Source organism: Phalacrocorax aristotelis, chromosome 7 (genome assembly GCF_949628215.1).
Source record: "Phalacrocorax aristotelis chromosome 7, bGulAri2.1, whole genome shotgun sequence".
NCBI lineage: Eukaryota > Metazoa > Chordata > Aves > Suliformes > Phalacrocoracidae > Phalacrocorax > Phalacrocorax aristotelis.
In genome coordinates, this window is record NC_134282.1 from 24272758 (window position 1) to 24292259 (window position 19502).

At 35.5% G+C, this 19502-nt stretch overlaps 1 protein-coding gene across 10 annotated transcripts in view; it reads left to right on the top strand.

Annotated features, from left to right (window-relative positions):
- The window catches only part of PIK3CB (phosphatidylinositol-4,5-bisphosphate 3-kinase catalytic subunit beta), a 104491-nt gene that overhangs the window by 70715 nt on the left and 14274 nt on the right, over positions 1-19502 (top strand). For all 10 annotated transcript variants that reach the window (XM_075099275.1, XM_075099271.1, XM_075099272.1 and 7 more), the window contains 9 exons: positions 1404-1655; positions 2312-2408; positions 3296-3426; positions 6879-6932; positions 8912-9100; positions 13406-13527; positions 15608-15751; positions 16728-16827; positions 19239-19417. In XM_075099275.1, coding sequence (XP_074955376.1) covers positions 1404-1655; positions 2312-2408; positions 3296-3426; positions 6879-6932; positions 8912-9100; positions 13406-13527; positions 15608-15751; positions 16728-16827; positions 19239-19417 — 1268 coding nt within the window. The remainder of the gene's footprint in view (positions 1-1403; positions 1656-2311; positions 2409-3295; positions 3427-6878; positions 6933-8911; positions 9101-13405; positions 13528-15607; positions 15752-16727; positions 16828-19238; positions 19418-19502) is intronic.

A 19502-nucleotide genomic window follows, 5' to 3' on the forward strand; every position in this document is an offset into this window, starting at 1 on the left:
ATAGATTTGCTCTCTAGCGTGACTTCATTTAAACTTTTACAGTTTAAATATTTAAACATATTACAGTTTGTCGGTGCCTAGTTTATCTGAGCTTGTTTACGAATGGAGAACTTAGTACTGAAGCAGTAGTTGGTGTAGCCAAAAAAGATATATCGAGATTGGAACTGCTTCAATGTTGATCATGCTGTTGTTTCTTTGAAGGAGGGAAAGACAGACTCTCTCCCAGAACAGATCTTGTCTATGTCAGTTAGGAATTCAAAGGTGAAATATTTTTATCCAAAACCTGTACCAAATTTTAAACACCTTCTCCTTTCCCTTACAGTGCTCAGAAATAATATGATAGTTTAAAGGGAATGTTGGGAAGGTTGTTGGAGTGTAGGGAACTTAACACCAGCTCACCTTTTACTCATTAAATTGAGAACTTCTTTTTGGTGTTGACCAAAGGATTACATTTGTGATTCTCTTTCCCACCCCATGTTGGAAGGTCACCTGAAAGAACTTGGCATATTTATCTCTTTGTTTGCTTGTGCAACAAAAAAGACCTCCTTGGGGTTCTTGTTGAAACTGTCCAGTCCAAGAGTATGGATACTTGGAAACATGCAGTTTTCTGTGTACGTACGTTATTAAACAGAAATGCAGAAATGAGCCACATCTTAGCATTGACCTGTAATGTGTTTAATTTCAGTGCAGATAACTTCAGCTTCTTTTTCTTCTTGTCCTTCTCCTTTCCTGTTCTGTATTTTTAGCATTCAAGCTAGCTGGTTTTGTTGGTTTCTGGGTGCTAAAGACAAAACAGAATTCCTGGGAATTATGTACATTGTTGTTGTTATTATTGGTGATTTCTGATGTCAGGGTGAGCAGTGTTCTCTCTGCACACTTTTATAAATAGTTTAAGAAATAAATTAAATTTTTCTTAAGCTGAAAAAACCCAAGCCTTTTCTCCATTAGAAACAAATTGGTTCTACCTGGAGATTTGAATTTGTATTCAGAAAAATAGTCTTATCTTTTTCATTCTGCTTAGTTGTTTGCTTCCTGTGATTTCCTTCTGTGTTAAGTATGTTAAGTTAGAAGCATTTGTATATCCATATATTGCAATTGTTACTACAAATGAGTAGTTGTTGTTAGTAGTCATATGTGGCAATATAAGTAATTCAGTACTGAAAAAATTGGTAGCCAACACTATTTAAAGAAATATTCTGATTTGGCTGAGAACATGAATACCAAAGTAAAAAGAATTTCTTCTCAAGAATTGTTTGGTTAATTTTAAAACCTCAAAATTAGTATTTCTTTCACGATAGAAATATTGATTAAATGCATATATAGAGATATGATCTGTATAATATTCTGTGCAGAATTCTGTAGGTTCTGTGGCAAGCTTAAAATTTCTCATTTTCTTATTGCAGGTTCATGTTAGGGCTGGCCTTTTCCATGGTACAGAGCTCCTTTGTAAAACCATTGTAAGCACAGAAATATCTGGGAGAAGTGACCACATTTGGAATGAAGTACTGGAGTTTGAAATAAACGTCTGTGATCTACCAAGAATGGCAAGGCTCTGCTTTGCAGTTTATGCTGTGATGGATAAGATGAAAACTAAAAAGTCAACTAAGGCAATGAATCCTTCCAAATACCAAACCATTAGGAAAGCGGGAAAAGTGGTAATTACTTCATTTGTTTTTCTTGAGTGTACCTCTGAATTATATTGAAATGAGTATTCAGAGATCGTTCATTGTCTTCACTTTAGTGTTCGAGAATGCAAATGGGAAAAAAAACACCCAACAAAACCCCCCACCAAATAAAAAACCCCACACGCACACAAAAAACCCCAAACCAACAAAAAAAACCCCCAAACCTTATGAAGAGCATATGTATTAAGAATTGCACATTTTGGTATGAAAAAAATGTCTCTTCCTTCTCAGAAAAGGTATGAAAATGTTGGTTGTAAGCCAGTTGTCAAATGGCTTTTTAAAGAATTTTATTTTAAAAGGTCAGTTTTGTTCTGAACTCTAGATGAGTTGTGATTGGGGAAAAGATGGAAAAAATAAGCATCTAGGCTCACATTCAGGTAAAGGCTTACATTCCAGAAAATGTGTATTTTTACACTGGCAGACTGACACCCTTAAAATTAAGTCTTATTGCCCTCAGTGGTACTGGTGTATATACTAAAAACTGCATGTGTTTCACTTCTTTTCTAAAAGACATCACCATTTTTTAAAAAACTAATCTTCTCAATTTTATTTACATTGTAGATCTTTCTGCAGAGTAATATTTGCTCACATCTTAGTTTCCATGTAAAAATTCTTTCCTTTGACAGCATTATCCTGTAGCCTGGGTAAATACCATGGTATTTGACTATAAAGGACAGTTGAAGAATGGAGAACTGGTACTGCACAGCTGGTCATCATTTCCTGGTAAAGTTTAACTTTTAAGATTTGGACTTTAAATACTTAAGACTAAAGAAGAGTAGTAGCAAATAGTAGAATATTTACTGTATGCATGTCTGAATCTCTTGTCATAATCTTTTTACTACTTGTATTTTTTTATGTGGATATATATTTAAAGTCGTGATCTCTTCCCTGAAAGTGTTGTGTTTCAGGAAGGAGGAAAGGCAAAAGTGTGCTTGGTAACAGTATTCTAAAAGTTTTACCTGTTATTGAAGGCAAATTGCATAAAGATAGATGCCTGTTTATATCTAGTGTTACCTGTTTTAAGATGCAGTTTAGGTTTCATTTTGTTCCCTGTGCCTCTGCATCCGTAACTAAATAGATAAGCTATACTGATGTGAGAATATTTGCGTCATGAATTAGAATTTTTTTTGTCTTCCTTCCATGACATTCTCACTGATTGGTAAGAGTGTCTGAAATCTCCATGCCACTCTACATTTCATCCTGAGAAACCCTGAATCAACTTGGCTGTAGTGCTGAAAGAAATCAGGCTTAAAACTTTTTTTTCGTACTATTTCATATAAAGGCAGTGTGTATACTGGTTTACAGAAGCTGTGGATCTTACTGGGATTTGGTTCTGTATAGGGGTATCTCAGCCTCTCTGGACTGTTAGTTCATTTTGGAAAGAGAAAATCAGTTTCTTATTGGGTGATAATCCAACATTTGTGAATGTGGGAGGTATGGGTAGTTTATGCTGGAAATGCAGTGCCTTGTACTGAAAGTGCTGTGCAGCAAAACATGGTTCTGTCCATTGTATACAGTAAGCAATTTCTCATTGTGCCTTTGCCTTTCAGCTTTTTTAATTACAATGTGTGCCTGGACTATAGTATTAACTGTTCTGCCTGATGTTTCAGATGAACTTGAAGAAATGTTGAATCCAATGGGAACAGTCCAGACTAACCCTTACACTGAAAATGCAACAGCTTTGCACATTAGATTTCAAGAATATTCAAAACAGCCTATTAATTACCCTCCCTTTGATAAGGTAAGGCATGACATAAAGAGCAGTTGTGAATGCTTATGTGTAAATAGCTATTTCTGCTTTCCTTTCAACACTGCCTTTTCCACTGAATTCCCCACTTCCTGGCTTTTAGTTAACATACTGCAGTGTTAAAAATTCGCACTGTGTGAGTGCCAGTGGTTTGACTTCGGGGTCTTCAGACAGTGTTTTAAAGGCACGTACTTTTAAAAACACTCTGTACGTAGTCCTTTGAAGGTCAGAAGCATAATCAGTTTCCAATATCAATGATCTTACAAAAAGCTAAATTTATCTGCTGTTCTGGAAACCTTAAAAATGTGCTTGCCTGTGATCTGTAAAGATCAGTTATTTCTTTGTACAAATGTATGTTACCCACTCTTTGGGACACCACTTCGCTCTATGAGCTAAAATCCTTTTACGGATAGATAGTCTTTTCATACTGTATGAAAAGGGATTTCTCAAGGTTTGCTCTTGAGCTAAATCCCCTTCAGTTGCTCTGCAGTTTTCTAGAGATACGGATAGAAAGGAAGCGTGTATTTGGAATACACCTGGTAATGCCTGTAGCGTGAGTGCTAGATAGCAAGTTGTTCACAAACTAGCAAATAAAGCTAAGACCAGGAAACAAGTAATAAAATGAGTGTTAGAATGGACAACTAAGGATGCATTGAAAAAACAAGGTTTAACTCTTACATACCTTAGTCTGAACTTTGTTTTTGGGAAAGTTATTAACCACATAGAGAAAATGGCCTCTTTTTTTTTTTTTGAGGGGCATGAACAAGAAGACAGAAATCAGTAAGCTTTATCAGCTTGATCGAAGAGGGATTTTGGGTTTAAGGTTCATCAAAAGGAAATCAAATAACAAGATAGATTTTTTTTGTTTGTTTTGATTTGATTTTGGGTTGGTTTGGATTGGATTTTTTTTCCTCCTTTTCAGCACAGTACGTAGTAACTTAAAATAAAACAGAATTGGCGATGCCTTAAGAGCTAAAAGTGTACTGACTAATTGTTGGCTTAACTTTGGTTGACCGGTTTACTCTTCATACTGGAGAGATTTTAGACAGTTTTGCTATTGGTTTATTTGTAATGCTTTAAATTTTTTGCTCATTACACTATATGTATTTAGTTGCTAAAGAAAAAAAAGCTGCTTTTATGTGCATATTACAGGCATGTTACATAAAAGTGTGTTTCCTAAGTAACTGCATGTTTGTTATTGTTCCTTTTATTTGTACCTGCAGCACCAAGTTTTCAGTATGTTAAAATGCTGGGGTAAATGTAGAGAAAAGATTTTACTGAGTAAGTTACCTGATGTGTTGACGTTAAGGTAGCGTTTAGTCTTCACCATCCCTGGTAACTTCTGTTTGGCTGTTGGCTTTTTTTATTTTGTGGCTTTGCACCCTTCTTGAACTGTGCCTGAGAAGTCCTGTGTATCAGACAGGAAGATTCCAGAGCATCTTCATAAAGTGATGGCAGAGCCGGTAATGAAATATTCATTGAAACCATTCAACTTTGAGGAAATGCTACAAAATGTGGTCTTTTGTTTTTTTTAAGCAGTTCTTTTTTTTCCCCCAGTAACTTTTGCTACTTGAAATTCCTTAGAGTTAAGAAACTGTTTTGCAGTATTACTGGGAAAATTGGAGCTTTAAACCCTTTGATAATTCATTCCAATTCTGTGCGTATACTGAAATGTCTCCCTCAGAAGAGAGGAAGATACCCAATATCAGAAAGATTCTCTTGGTGAAGGTCCTGTTGAATCAGGACTAACATTGTAGCTGCTTGAATTATATCAGCTAAGAATGTGTTTTTCAAAATTGCCTAGATGAGACTTGCTTGTTGTATTTTCCCAGTGTGTTGCTTGTTTCTGCCAAGAAAATGGAAAATTGGATGCCATAGTGTGCAAAAATAGATTAATCTTTTTGATCATAACATCGACCATTTGCAGTGAACAGTTGTTTGGGGCTGAGCGAGCAAAAGTGCCTTGAAAATTGATAAGAACTGTTGTCTAATGCAGGAGCCATATACAGGGCTGCTTTATGATCAGTGCTGCTGACACTCAGGGACTCCTAGTTCAGTTGAACAACGCTGGGCTTGTAGAAACTTTCAAATTTGTTTGCAATCAGAGTAACTCTAAAATGCACGAGGAGGCAAGCATCAGAGTTAGGACACTGGCTTTCTTTATGCATGTTTTCACACACAGTACGTAAACAAGCTTTGTAGACAAGTAGCAGATGTATTGCATCATATTAACAAGCATTTCATCCAGAGAAAGAAATAAAACAAGTTAGTATACCTTTTCAAGGATTTTAACTGCTGGTTATTTATGCTGTGATTATTGTAGTCCTTTGTTGCTTCTCATATTGCCCAGCAAAGAAAATACAAGTCTTGGTATATCTGTGTCTGGGGGTGGTGTTACATTCCTGGGTGACGGGAGGGGCAGACCTCTGAGGGAAATGAGGTGGTGTAGTTCCTTAGACTTCTTTCTCAATTGATATTTCATTTTATGAATTGTTCCTCAAAGCAGCTGCATCTGATGACTGTAGATACACCCACCTGACCAGTTCAATTGGTCTAATTAGCTTAGGTGGTCACCATTTTATCACATCTTTGTTGGTTGTAGTAGTGTGCAGAATATAGTTTGAAGAACTGTATTACATCTATACTTAACTACCCATCATGATTCGTTACATGAACTTCAAAAACTAGAGTAGAATGTTCAAAAGCCAGGGGGGTGGGAGAAAGCAAGAGGAACTTGGAGCTGAGCTTCTGGGGAAGTGTTGCTTTGCTGTTAACCAAAGTAGCAGTCCTTGTTCCTGAGGGTTGCTATGTATTAACTGGTGCCGAGAGCTTGTTGGTAGAATATTAGCTTTATCATTAAATGAGTTCTTGTTGGAAGCTGGTTATTCATGATGTTACGCAAGGGGAAGATGCTAGATTTAGAGAAGTAACTAGAAATGCTAACTGAATTCATATGGGCAATCTGAGAGGATGGTGAAAGGACTAAGTTTGTGGATTCATACTGAAATAGAAGACTAGAAGTGTGGATACTTGGGAAACAAGTATGACTTATGGAGCAGTGCCCTCGAAAACAGACGTAGAGATGAGAAGGCAAAGGATAATTTAGAGTTAAGGAATTGATTTTCCCTACTGAAAAGTAAGGAGGAAATGCAAACAGAAACAGAAAACAAGGTGCTTTAGGGAAGACTGTTTAGCCCAGGAATGGTGAAGAAGAAGAAAATGGATGTAATCATGAGCACTCCTATTACTGATCTCTATAGTCCTGCAGATTAGAAGAGGGATACAGCATAGAAGTCCATGTTATACCACTGTATATATAAAATAATAGTGTTGTAATTATCTAAAAGATAACATTTCCTTATCTGCTTCATTTCTATAATGTTTATTCTTTCAATGCAGTCAGATTTGGTTTTAAATCTGATGTATTTAAAATCATCCTTTTGCAGATACTTGAAAAGGCAGCTGAGATTGCAAGAAGCAGTGACAATGCTGCAATGGCGGTAAGCATCTGCTAAGGACTGTTTTAAAATTCATTTTGTGGGGCTTTTTGGTTTTTTATCTTCTACATTAATCTAGAAATAAGTCAACTACTCAAATAATGGTAGTTCTACTGCCTTTGTTTTCTTATGTAATTCATTTTGGTAAACCGCCTTAAAATTCATGTATATATCCACTTTTCCGAATACATTTTGGACTTCTTGGCCATTTGTTGTCACAAAGAACAATCGCTTTACATACTCCATGGATTTGAAGCACAGCTAAGATGTACATTAGATCTGGAAAACATTCCTGGACTGCATAAAATATTGCTGGTAAATTGCTCAGTTTTACCAAGTACGATTTTTCTTCTTGATCGTCAGATGTTTCCAAATAAGTTCAAAAATGGTCATTGATCTATATGTGATGTTTCTTAAATATGATGATTATATGTTCTTCTTGAGGAATTGAATACTTGTAACCTAAGGAAAAATTTTGAAAGGATCACCAGAATCTTAAGGCGTTTTCTTTGGTTTATATACAAAAATACAGAAGATTGCAATTTAAGATGGTGGAAGCACGGTTGGATCAACAGTAATAACTACTGCATTTTATGTAAGAATGAAGCAGTTAATTGAAAAATGTGTCGGTTACAATACCATGTGCCTAAAGTGCTCAGAAAAAGTGAAAACTCAATGCCACTTCTGGGTGCAAATAACTTAGTGTACAAACAATTGGAAATCCTAAATACAGCATACTAACTTGAGAGTATTGTGACTTTTAATATGGAGGATTAACATTTCCAGATATAAGAATTACCTTACTGTCAAGACTGTTTACTTATTTTGATACAGAAACAGAGTATATACTTACTTTTACTAAACAGGCATTGCAATTCTACTAGCTTTTTAAAGTCTATTCACTCCTAAAGATTTTATTCTTGAGTGGTGTTTCTACATTAAAATGTGTACTTGAAACATTTCAGCTCAGTACAAGGCTCAGGCACTTACCATTTCTAGAAGGAGCTAAACTTAAGTTCTGTGTGTAGCAGATGTATATTTTTGTCAGGTGGGAAACCTGTGCAGAATGTTATTTGATGAGAGCTGATTGTTTCTGCTATGAATCCTGTTTGATTTTGGCTATAATTTCATCTGAACTTCGTTTTTTTAAATTTTCCGTTAATGTGAAGACCTTTGGCCTATCTTTTAAAATTATGTAGAAACTTCCTCAGCTTTGTGAAGATAAAGTTGGCTGCAGTATTTAAATTTTGCCATATTGTGTTTCAAAATATGTATTGCAACTCATTCCCTTCAGCTACTACCTCCTTACCCCAAAGCAGCAGTTTCTTTTGTCTCCTGTTAATTTATGTAAGGCTATTGTTGATGATACCATAGCTTGAATTTCTGCCCTTGCAGTTTGCATAAGGGTATGGCTGGTGACAGAAGGTATTAACTGAGCCAGTGCGAAGACTCAGTGATACAAACTGATTTACAAAATCAGTACTAATGTTAATGTTTCAGAGATATAAAATGGAGTAAAACGTCTGGAAAAGACAAATCTGGGTTAGAAGACAAAAATAATGTGTTTGTAGTCTTAACAAATGTACTTCCCTTTGGGTATTGTTAGAAAAGTATTACAAAACAACCAAAAACCCCGCATGTATATCTATTCAATTCACTCACTTGAAAAACAGAAGGAGAAAGTATATGCATCCTAGACAAAGTTCTCCATGTTAGAGTGGGAAAATAGAAATATTGCCATCTAGTGTCATTAACTCTAAAGTTTAGTTACATTTTCAAACTTCCATACACTGAATTTTGAATCTATTAATTACAGTTCTTACAGCTTAAGAAATCTGAAATATGAAAGAAATGCATAGTAGTCATACCCCTGTGTTTCATGAGTTTTACCTGCTGTTCTTCCTGGTGCTGGATTTCTAGTACTTGAGCTGAAATATAAGAATCTTAATATATCAAAACGTTACACCTTTCTCATTTTCTAGGGTCGAGGTGGTAAGAAGTTTTATGTTGTGCTAAAAGAAATAATGGAAAGAGATCCTTTATCTCAACTCTGTGAAAATGAAATGGATCTTATTTGGACTTTGCGATATGACTGTCGGGAAAATTTTCCCCAATCATTGCCAAAACTGCTGCTGTCTTTAAAATGGAACAAACTTGAAGATGTTGCTCAGGTAAGGGAAAAGACAGTGATGGTGGGGAAAACTGCTGGAGTCAAATCATGAGTAAACAGGGTTTCTTTCCTAAGTTTACACATTTTGAAATGGTACTATTGTATAAACCAGAGTTGATTTTTTTTTTTTTTTTTTTTTACCTTCTGTGGCCTGGACACGTAAGCAAGAATTTACTATTTTAAAAAAAAAACCAAAAACAAAACACAAAATGCATTTCAGAGATCCTCTGAATGATGAGAAAAGCACAGCAATTATTTCTTCTGGCTAATTTTAAAATCTTAAGCTCAACTTTGATCTTAAATGCAAGGAATTTCACAGAACCACAGACTCATCTAGGTTGGAAGGGACCTCTTGAGATCATCTAGTCAAACCCCCATGGCTCAAGCACGGCCAGCTAAAGCAGGACTGTGTCCATCTGAGTTCTGAGTGTCTCCACTGATGGAGACTCCACAGTCTCTCTGGGTGACATGGTGCAGTTTTTGAGCACCCCCACAGTAAAAACTTCTTTAATAAGTTTAAATTTGTAAATCAAGGTCCAAAATAAAGCTTCTTATAAAAACTGTTAAACTGCTCAAAGGCGATAAAAATCCACACCTCAGACTGGATAACTAAACCTCATTGAGGCACATAGATAATTTTTTCAAAGAGGTACGATACCCACTAGTGGTACAAAATACTTCATTCTCATTTTATGGACTGTTTGACCAAATATGGTCTCCTTTAAAGTAACTGTAGGAAATAAAGGACCTGAAGAATGGTGCTGTGATACAAGATTACATTTTCAGTAAAATTTTATCATTTGCTTGCTGTGTCGATGTGCAAGGTTATTTCAGTATACTATATAAAGAAGTTGGTGTAGCTGCCTTTTTCTGTATTTATCCAAACAGAATCCAACTTTTGTGATGCTTTTTGGGAGTAGGTGGAACCTTGATACAGGAAAAATTACGAGTTTATGGTGAGACCATTCCTGCTTGATAGACTGACTTAATTCCAGGGATCTGTTATTTTATTACTTTTGTATTGAAACTTTTTTGTCTGATTGTGTACAGAGCAGGTTGGGCAAAACTATGGAAGTCTGGCCAGTGTTAACAAGCACAACACTTGCCCTGAGGGGTGAACCCAGATGTTGTTTTGAGCATCTGCTTATCCTGATGGAATTGCACATTTAAGTGATGCTCTACTTCTTGCAGGCTGTTACAGTGAGATAATATTTGTCTTTCCACGAGCCTAATATTTTAAATTTTAAACTAATTTTTTTATTTTTAAAAAGCTTTGAGCTAAAATACATTTGCTGTTAAAGATCGTGATTGATAGTATAAATTTCTATTCTAGCTTAGTATTCTGACCTTTGCCTGTTACAAGCTAGGTGTTCTTGGAAGAAAAGGAAATCACTCCATGAAAACTCAATTTCCACCTATTCATCGTGTGATTTTCATGGTTATCCAGTCAGTCAGAATTGTAGTTTGCCTCCAGCATAGAGTTTATTTGCTATTACATCCTTCCTACCAGCTAAATATATATGTTCAGTAAACTTATAAAAATAAATGAATTTCATCCTAGCTCATTGTCCATGCCATGAACACTGTGCTAACAAAATGTAGCATTCTACTTGCTCACTTGTGTTCTTTCACAGGCAAGGATCTTTTGTTCCTAAGTAATTCCATTATATGCTTCTGAATTGTGTTGTTCATTATTAAAAGTTATCTGGAAATACAAACTGTAGAAATATAAGCAGGTATTTGTTTACTCGTTAAAATATGCAAAGGAAGAGGCATTCTGATTGCTTCCTAGGGGCTTTGAAATTTGGCCTTTGGTAGCAGGGTTTGGAAAAGTTATTTGCAGTATGGATATTAGTTGACACCTTTAAGTCCTTTAAATTTGGGAATATTAAAAAATATGTATAAAGCATTTTATTTAAATAGATGGCTGGAAATGCATAGTCATCTTGCTTGTTACTGTGTACTCTCTGGAAGGAATGTACTATTTATGTTTGCTTATGTATAAACAATAGAATGGTTTATATATTTGAGAATTGAAGTTCCTTGGTTTCCTACAGCTTGTCAGGAGTTGTAAACCACATGAGAGAAGTGTGCAGTATTTCACATGTACAGCATTTTAACATGTTTGATATTGCAGAGAAATTTTAAATACTTGAAACACATATATTGACATGTAAAATTTCTCTACAAATGCGATGTACTTGGAAGTTCTGCAGAGTTACCTCTCTGCTGCCAAAGATGACAAGGGCATTTCATGGTGCAAGATTCTTTTGTCCAAATGCAACAAGTATTTCTGATATCTTTTCACCTGCACCTTGGAGAAGTGTACAGTGCTTCCAGTCCCCACCTGGGATGTGGAGCTAATTGAATTGGACTGCACTTCTCTCTTAATGAAAGTTCTAACGCAGAACGTGAACAAAGCAGTAGGTATTTGGGGAAGATTCTTGGCCGTTTCATAGGTCATTTAGATCTTCCTTCCTTTAAGCTCTTATCACTTAACACTTTCTGATTGTAATAACCTCTGGAATAATTTCAGCAGTCAAAGTGGAGGATGTCTGTATCTTCAAATAACCTTCACAGTTAATGTACATGCTGTAGGCCATGACTTTCAAAATTCATTGCCTGATACATGAGGCATGTAAGGCCACTTTTGCTCATCTTTTCGGATTGTATTTCAGGTTCTTCATTCATTTTGATCATTCATTATTAGCAAAATGTTTCTATGTTTTTGTTGGTTCTGATTTAAAGCAGGTTGGCTAGAAGTTCTGATACATTTGTTTTGAAGTTTCTTACTGTGTGTCTGACAAGCATAGCTGCTGCTTGCATTTTCAACATCTGTTTTATGGTATTAAGTATCTGCCCAGTGTTAGTATTTCTTTCAGAATTTCAGTACAATTATTCATGACATGTAAGTGTTGATGACTGTAGTTCTTGATGTAAGGACCAGTGTCGTTGACCCTTGTTGAGCTAAGGATTGAATTGATTTTTCAATGTATATTTCTGTGGGATTATGACATCTATATTTTAAAAAGTCTTTAATTTTACTTTATACCATTATGAACCTTGCATGTATTCATACCAGTATTTGCTCATGAAAACAGTTTGATTCTTTCCTGCACTTCTGGAATTGTAGCATGGCCACTGGCTTTGCATTGTGATTAATCTGTGCCCGTTTCTTGCCTTCTGAATTTCATAAAACTGCACAGATGAACCAGTTGAGCATCTGCCCCCTTTAGATGTTTAAATAGTGTTATGGATGTGCCTGTTAAATGCAGGTTGAGACTATGAATTCATATGTTTGTCATAATTGAACTGGAAGCATTAGTTGAACTATGACGTATAGTAGAAATAGAGATTTTTTTCATTGTGCTGTGAATGGATTACAAAATCAGGAGGAAAATAGGATCTTCCTAATAATTCAGATTCTATAAGTTAAATATAAAATACCTGTATTATCTAATCTGTAGGAAAGAGTATTTTTATCATGAGTTATGACTCATTCCTACAGAGAGGAAGAATCTTGTGCTGTTGATACACTGCATTTACACATTCAAGCTTGGTTTTTTCAAGTAATAATGTACTGTTTCAGTCATACAACTACATACATATTAATAAAAATATAGTCTCTGCAGGTAGCTTCATTAAAATGCAGTAAACCCAGTTTATTTTATGAGACCTTTATAGGTTGTTGTTCTTGGTAGTCCAAAATAATACTGTTTTGTGTATTTTCTGTAATTTTTTTCCAGCACATCATTGTCTTCAGTATTGGGAATTTTTTTTAATACCTAACCCAAATCATCCTTTCTGCAATTTAAGCTTATTACTATTCACAGTGCATGTGGGAGAATGATCCATCAGTTGAGGTGGATAAATATTTTTGGTAAAGACCTCAACAAAAACCTTCTTCAATGGAAAACTTTTACCATTACCAAAATGTTTATATATTTATGACAGCATTTAAAAAACATTATCTGAATTTTATTTAAACTATGTTTCTAAAACATATGTATCTGGGGTGACCTAATCTTTGTTTACTGTGCACTGTGTCTGTGTGAAGAGACAGATTTTTCAAATTAAGTATAAATGAGACCTGGTGCCAAAAAAAAAAATCTGGATTATTTTAAAGGGTAAGAAACTTAATCAGAAGTGGGCCCATTTTCCCAGAACTATTTCTCTCTCTCTACCGCCCCCCAGACCAGTCTGTAACCTCCTCGTGTTGGTGTGAATGATTTTATGGGCAGTTATACCCACCTATTTTCTTAAATAGTTACTTTACCTGTAACTTAATAGTATCTTTCTAAAACAGCTTCAGGCACTCCTTCAGATATGGCCCAAGCTGCTGCCTAGAGAAGCATTAGAACTGTTGGATTTCAATTATCCAGACCAGTATGTCAGAGAATATGCAGTGGGTTGTTTAAAGCAAATGAGGTGAGTATATTGTATTTTTTTAAGCATGCAAAGATTTCTGGGGTGAAAAACTGCATTCTATCTGTTTATAGAAAAAAAAAGAACCCAAAGAGGAAAGATTTAAGCATGCTGCATACCATGAATAGATGGCAAATCAAGCAGTCTCATTTCTAGGTGAGCACATTGGCAGCCAAGTTAAACCTCCTTATTCTGATATCTTGTATTCAATTACTATTATTTTCCACGTTGCTAAGAGAATACCAGTGTACCTTTGTCCCAGAGAGTGTTATGTGTTCACCCCTTTCTTGGACAAAGGGAGAGCAACGTAGTGTGAGAACTTTTTTAATACTGAAGGGAGAAAATATTACAGTAGCTGAATACTATAAAAACTGCCATCCAGCCATCTCACATCCTGTGTCAGGTATTGGCTGTATCATTTAGTAGAAACGTAAGCTGTAACATAAAACCCCAGAGGATTACCGATTTGTTTGTTCTTTGCAGTAGCCTTCACTATCTGCAGTTCTTCCTTTATCAGATGTAATTTTGCTCTTCGCTGTAACCTAGGGCAAGATTTGTATAACATTATCATTTGCAGCATTACTGCATATTTCCTGTCCTTGAATTCTAAACTATCTGTGGTGAATAGTTTAATGATTAATTTTTTAATGGTCAGGGCTAGACTTTTTTTGGGGGTAAAAAAAGAATATTTTGACTTCTTTCAAATACAAACATCAATTTAGCTGCTGGGCTATCCTAATAATACTGAATTGTTACATCTGGAATTATTTCCAGAATACTTAGTTCAGTCTCTGAAGCAAAATCATGTCCAGTTGGGTGTCAGAAATCAATTTTCAACTTCTTTAAAAAGTCTGATGAAGGCAGCTGGTAACTAAAGGTGATCCTATCAGCTGAAATTTAAAAAATAGGCAAAAGTAAATACAACGCAGCATAACTGAAATTTTTACCAAGTTACTGAAGTTTTTCCAGACTAAAATGGAGAGAATGAAATAATACAATATTTGCATCTCTGAAGTATTCAACTGGTGGACAGAAAAATTTCTGCTCTTTTCTTTCCATCTTAGGCAGAGAATTTGAATTCTGCAGGCCTTTTATAAGAGGAAAAGATACTAAAATGTAAAAAGTCAAGGAATGTTTACATTTGTTCTAGAGTAACATAATTGTCAAGTGTGAAAGGAGTTTTTTTGGGAGGGGAATACAGGATTTTTTAGAAAATTATTGGAATTACTATGTCAGAATATTACTTGAAGCAGTTAATTAGCCTAGAGGCTTTTCGAAGGTATGTTTATGAACTGTGGCTGAATATTTAAATTTGTGCTTCTGAAGTAGGAGTAATTTGGGCACTGTTTGGTTTCTCAAAGATGATGTACTTTTCCTTATCCTCTGAAAACCTTCATATTGTTGGTATGATTTAAAAAAAAAAAACAAACAACAAACAACAACAACAAAAAAACCCCAAACCAGTTTGCCTAAATGGATCACATTGTAGGTGTATCTTAACAAATTAACACTTATTAACTGAAAGGTGGTAACTTTTAAAGACATGTTAATTGAGTTGCTTTCAGTGAAATGAATACTGTTGTCCCACTTCTTTGTAAGGGTAACTTTGATAGGTATATGAAATCATTCTCAGTTCTTGGTCCGTGCCTACTGCAGCTAACTGCTAGGATACAGTGGCTTTTTTTTTTATGTGGTTCCAAAGGTCCAGCTCCTCAGTCAGAGGTTGAGAGGTCAAAGGGAGCCAATGTCCAGTCTGAAATAATTTATCTCCTGGATACTTACCCTAGCACTCAGGCAGAGCGCTTCATCTTGTAAAAGCCCATAACAGAACACCAGCTTTTAATGTACAGGTTTGAGGACCTTAAGATGCTGTTAGAGGTATAACTTAGAAATTAATTGGTCAATATGCAAATTGCACGAAGTTCTGTCTTATTATCCTTTTCTATGCGACTGAAAAATTGGGGAACATTCTTGCTATTGAAATAAATCTCTCATTATTGGATTTGTCATATGCATCTGAATTTCTGGAATATCATTAAACCAGTTACTCTGTTAACTACTGCCTTTATGTACCTCATTCTAGTGATGAAGAGCTCTCTCAGTATCTCCTTCAACTTGTGCAAGTCCTGAAATATGAACCTTTTCTTGATTGTGCGCTCTCCAGATTTCTATTAGAGAGAGCACTGGCTAATCGGAGAATAGGACAGATGTTGTTTTGGCATCTAAGGTAGGAGCTTTTCTGTTGCATCTTTCTGAAACTGTTGAGCCTGATTAGACTTTGAAATATGATTTCTTGAGGATTTTTCTAAATAAGCCATTATCATAGTCCAATACAAGTACTCTTTATGTTTCTTTGCCTTTGGCATTTATAGACCAGAGCAAGCCTATAATTAAAAATATGTTACAGTGGTTTGTAATCTACTGTTTGATGAAAGTATTCCAAACTGCATTCAGCTCCAATTATTTGATAAGCTAGGTTTGTATACAACCTTAGTGATTGTTTTGGCTGGGAATGCAGTAAAAGTAAAATATTTATACCTCACTGTTGTGAAAAATGTATATTATTGTTGAGAGTCTAACAGGAAATAAAAGCAGTTTTATGTGTCATTGCTACTTTTGATGACCAGTTCCATGAATGGCAAAAACCTTGCAGAATGGACTATAGGTTGATTATATCTTCAAAGTATGATTTATTTTAATATTTATAAATAAAAGAGCAAGTACTATATGAAAATATTTTGGAGGATAATTGGCTCTGGCATAAGGTTCAGTGGTTTGTTTCAAAGTGTTCCCCTTCAGGCAAATTTTGCCTTTTTCCGTATAAAGATTTGAGAACATGTGGTTTAACATTGAGCCCTGATTGTGAATATCATTTTCTGTGACTTACCAGTACTACTTCCTTGAATAGAAGGGGTTTCTGAAGACAAACATCCAATCACTACCTCTTAACATTACTGTCTCCAGAACAGTCCTAGACCTTGAAACAAGTGGCATGCATAGAAACCAGCCAGTCCTCATAGCCTTCAGCACATAAATATTTTGTTTTCTTAAGAAGCTTGGCTTTTTGCTTTATCTGCATGACCATGAGATGTTTGGTGCGTCTTGGTTTGGGGGTTTTGGGGATTTTTTTTTTTTTTTTTTATGACTTGAGGAATGCTTATCTGTAAGTGCTGTGGTCTGATGAGAAGCTTTTCTTCTTACAGGTCCGAGGTTCACATACCTGCTGTTTCAATACAGTTTGGTTTGATACTTGAAGCTTACTGCCGAGGAAGTGTTGCTCATATGAAAGTGCTTGCTAAACAGGTATAGACTATCCTTCTTTAAATGTCGAGTTATCCTAGCTTGTAACTCAGATATTTATTCCATTGCTCCTATGGGGCATATTGGTTACCTTGACAAAGTCCATCTGCTGGGGAGTCGGGAAGAGGAGAAAGCATGGGCGAGACAGAGAAATAAGAGGACTACACAGGTGGGTGATGGAGCAGTCCTCCCTGGCACAGAAAGCAGCTAGTGCTCTGGGGCCTCAGAGGTAGCGAGCTGTTTTTATAGTGTTCCGAGACATGTGAGATACTTTCAGCAATATGCATGTAGTCTGGATAGAACAGTAGGCTGTCTGGGTAATTAACTGAAGAAGGGTTTCTGTGCACTTGAAACTTGTGATCTTTTTTCCCCAGTAAAGGTAGCTTGTTCTGTAGAAAGTATTGCCTTTCTGTCTAAACTTTATCTAGCGGACTCCAGGACTAATTCCTGCAGCTTTGGCTTTTGTTAAGAGGTGATGCAAAACCCCCTGAAGTTGTAATATAATCTAGTACTCCCTGGAAATACAGTTGTTAAACCAAATACTCATTTTAGTGTTAATATAGATGTGCTGTTTACAAAAAAAAAAGCTTTGCTTTTAAATCCACTAATAAGTGCATCAGCAGATCATTAAGACACGTTCACAAATCACGTTTGAAGTCTCTAATGCAGTTTTAACAAGTTAATTTAGATTGTGACCATAAAAATCTTTGAAAAAGGATTTCACTCTGGAATTAATGTATTTGCTATATCAGGCCACAAAGATTAGCTCAGTGGATACCTGTCTGAATGTTATTTCTAACAGTTTTGATACTGTCTACATTGAAACTGTGCTTTGAGAGGCATACGGAACAGGAATGTATTGTTGTGCTCTTTATTACTGCAGTTCACAGGACATTGAAAAGACCATCTCTTACAGATGTGTGCTTGTTAGTATTGTCAAAATCATAAAAGGATTAGGCGATGAAATGCTTTAAGCAATAGACCTAAGGTCAGTAAAGTTTTTGTGCACTTCACAGGAAACAAATGTCAGTACAATCAAAGAAGGGGCAAAAAAATTCCCAACTGTGCAAACACGGAAGAAATTCAAAGTAGAAATACTTCTAAAAGTTCCTGTTTGTACAATACAGGTTCCATTTTGTTCCCTTGTCACTGATGTTTGTACAGCTCCTAGAACAGTGGAAAAGCAGAAGGCTTTTGGTTTTGACAGATGGCTGACCTGGCAGGTCTCCACTGCCTCAGTTTTATAATCAAACTGCATACAGTTTCCACAGCATCCTGCCTGACAGGGTTCAGTCTGTCTGTAGAAGTGGTAAGTTTTGACTCAGCACCTTGTAAGTTAGACTGATGCTTCCTTGTATAGAAATCAACTTTTACTAATTAAATTGATGCTATTTGCTAAAGAATGTGTATTACTGAGCACGTTAACTGTGGCTAGTGCAAATACAGCTGATTGTTATAACTACTACTTTATATTTGGCTAACAAGTTGCTTAGATGTAAATGAAATGTAGAAATTATGTTTGTTGTATGTGCTATTTAGGTTCATTACTGAAGGGCTTTTCTTTGTTAGTGTTATGTACATTTACATCACTAGTTTACTTGTTTTCTTAGAAATTATGTACCAGTAGAAAACTTCCCAAACAAGAGAAGGGAGAAAAAAAAAAAAAGGATTAAACCACTTGTGTTGATTGCAAATAATTGCCTTGCTTTTTACGCATTTTGAAGGTAACAATATTGCTTAGATGAGATAATATGATTTGGAACACCTTAACTGATTAGAGCATTTACCGTAAGCCTAACTTCAGCAGCATTTGAGTGAACGAGCATTTAAGACACCGTTGTGTAAAAGTGAAGTATGTGTGTTACATATGGGAAAATTGTCTGCAAGTAATCATATGGCCATATCTTATTGTATGCAACTAACTGAATGTGTACAATGAAGTATCTGCATCCACAGCTCATCTCAAATGATGTCTGATTTATTGTTAGAGGTATGAAGCACTCAATGTTTCTTGTTCACTTCAGTATGGATAGAGGTGCCTATGTTATGTGCTTTCTTGAATTCGGGGATGAAAATTGTGATTTGAAGAAGGAATTTGTATAAATACACATTAAAATACCTTTTTTTTTTTTTTTTTTTTAAAATGTCAAGTCATGCTTTAAAATGTGACTCAGAGCTTGGGAGCTTTCATCCAATCAATGTCTTCCTTAAGAAAATGGGATTTCTGGTACACGAGTGACTTAGAAAAGGCTGTTCTCATTTTTTTGGGAATGCCACCTTAATTGCCACCCATTACCTCCATTTTTAAAAAGTTGTAGAATTATTTAATACTTTGTTTTCATTTGAAGTGGGATTTCACATTGATTATGTGTAAAAACCAGAGCAATAATTTTTAAAGCTAAAATATCTTTCAGGTGGAAGCCCTTAATAAAATGAAGACTTTAAATAGTCTAATTAAGCTGAATGCCATGAAGCAAAGCAAAGCAAAAGGAAAAGATGCAATGCATACGTGTTTGAAACAAAATGCTTACAGAGAAGCACTTTCTGACCTCCAGTCTCCTCTGAATCCTTCTGTTATACTTTCAGAACTACAGTAAGTTAAGAATGAGTGAATAAAATTTCACTGTAGCTTTTGCACGGAAACAGTAAAGCAGAAATGCATATGTGCTTTAACTTCC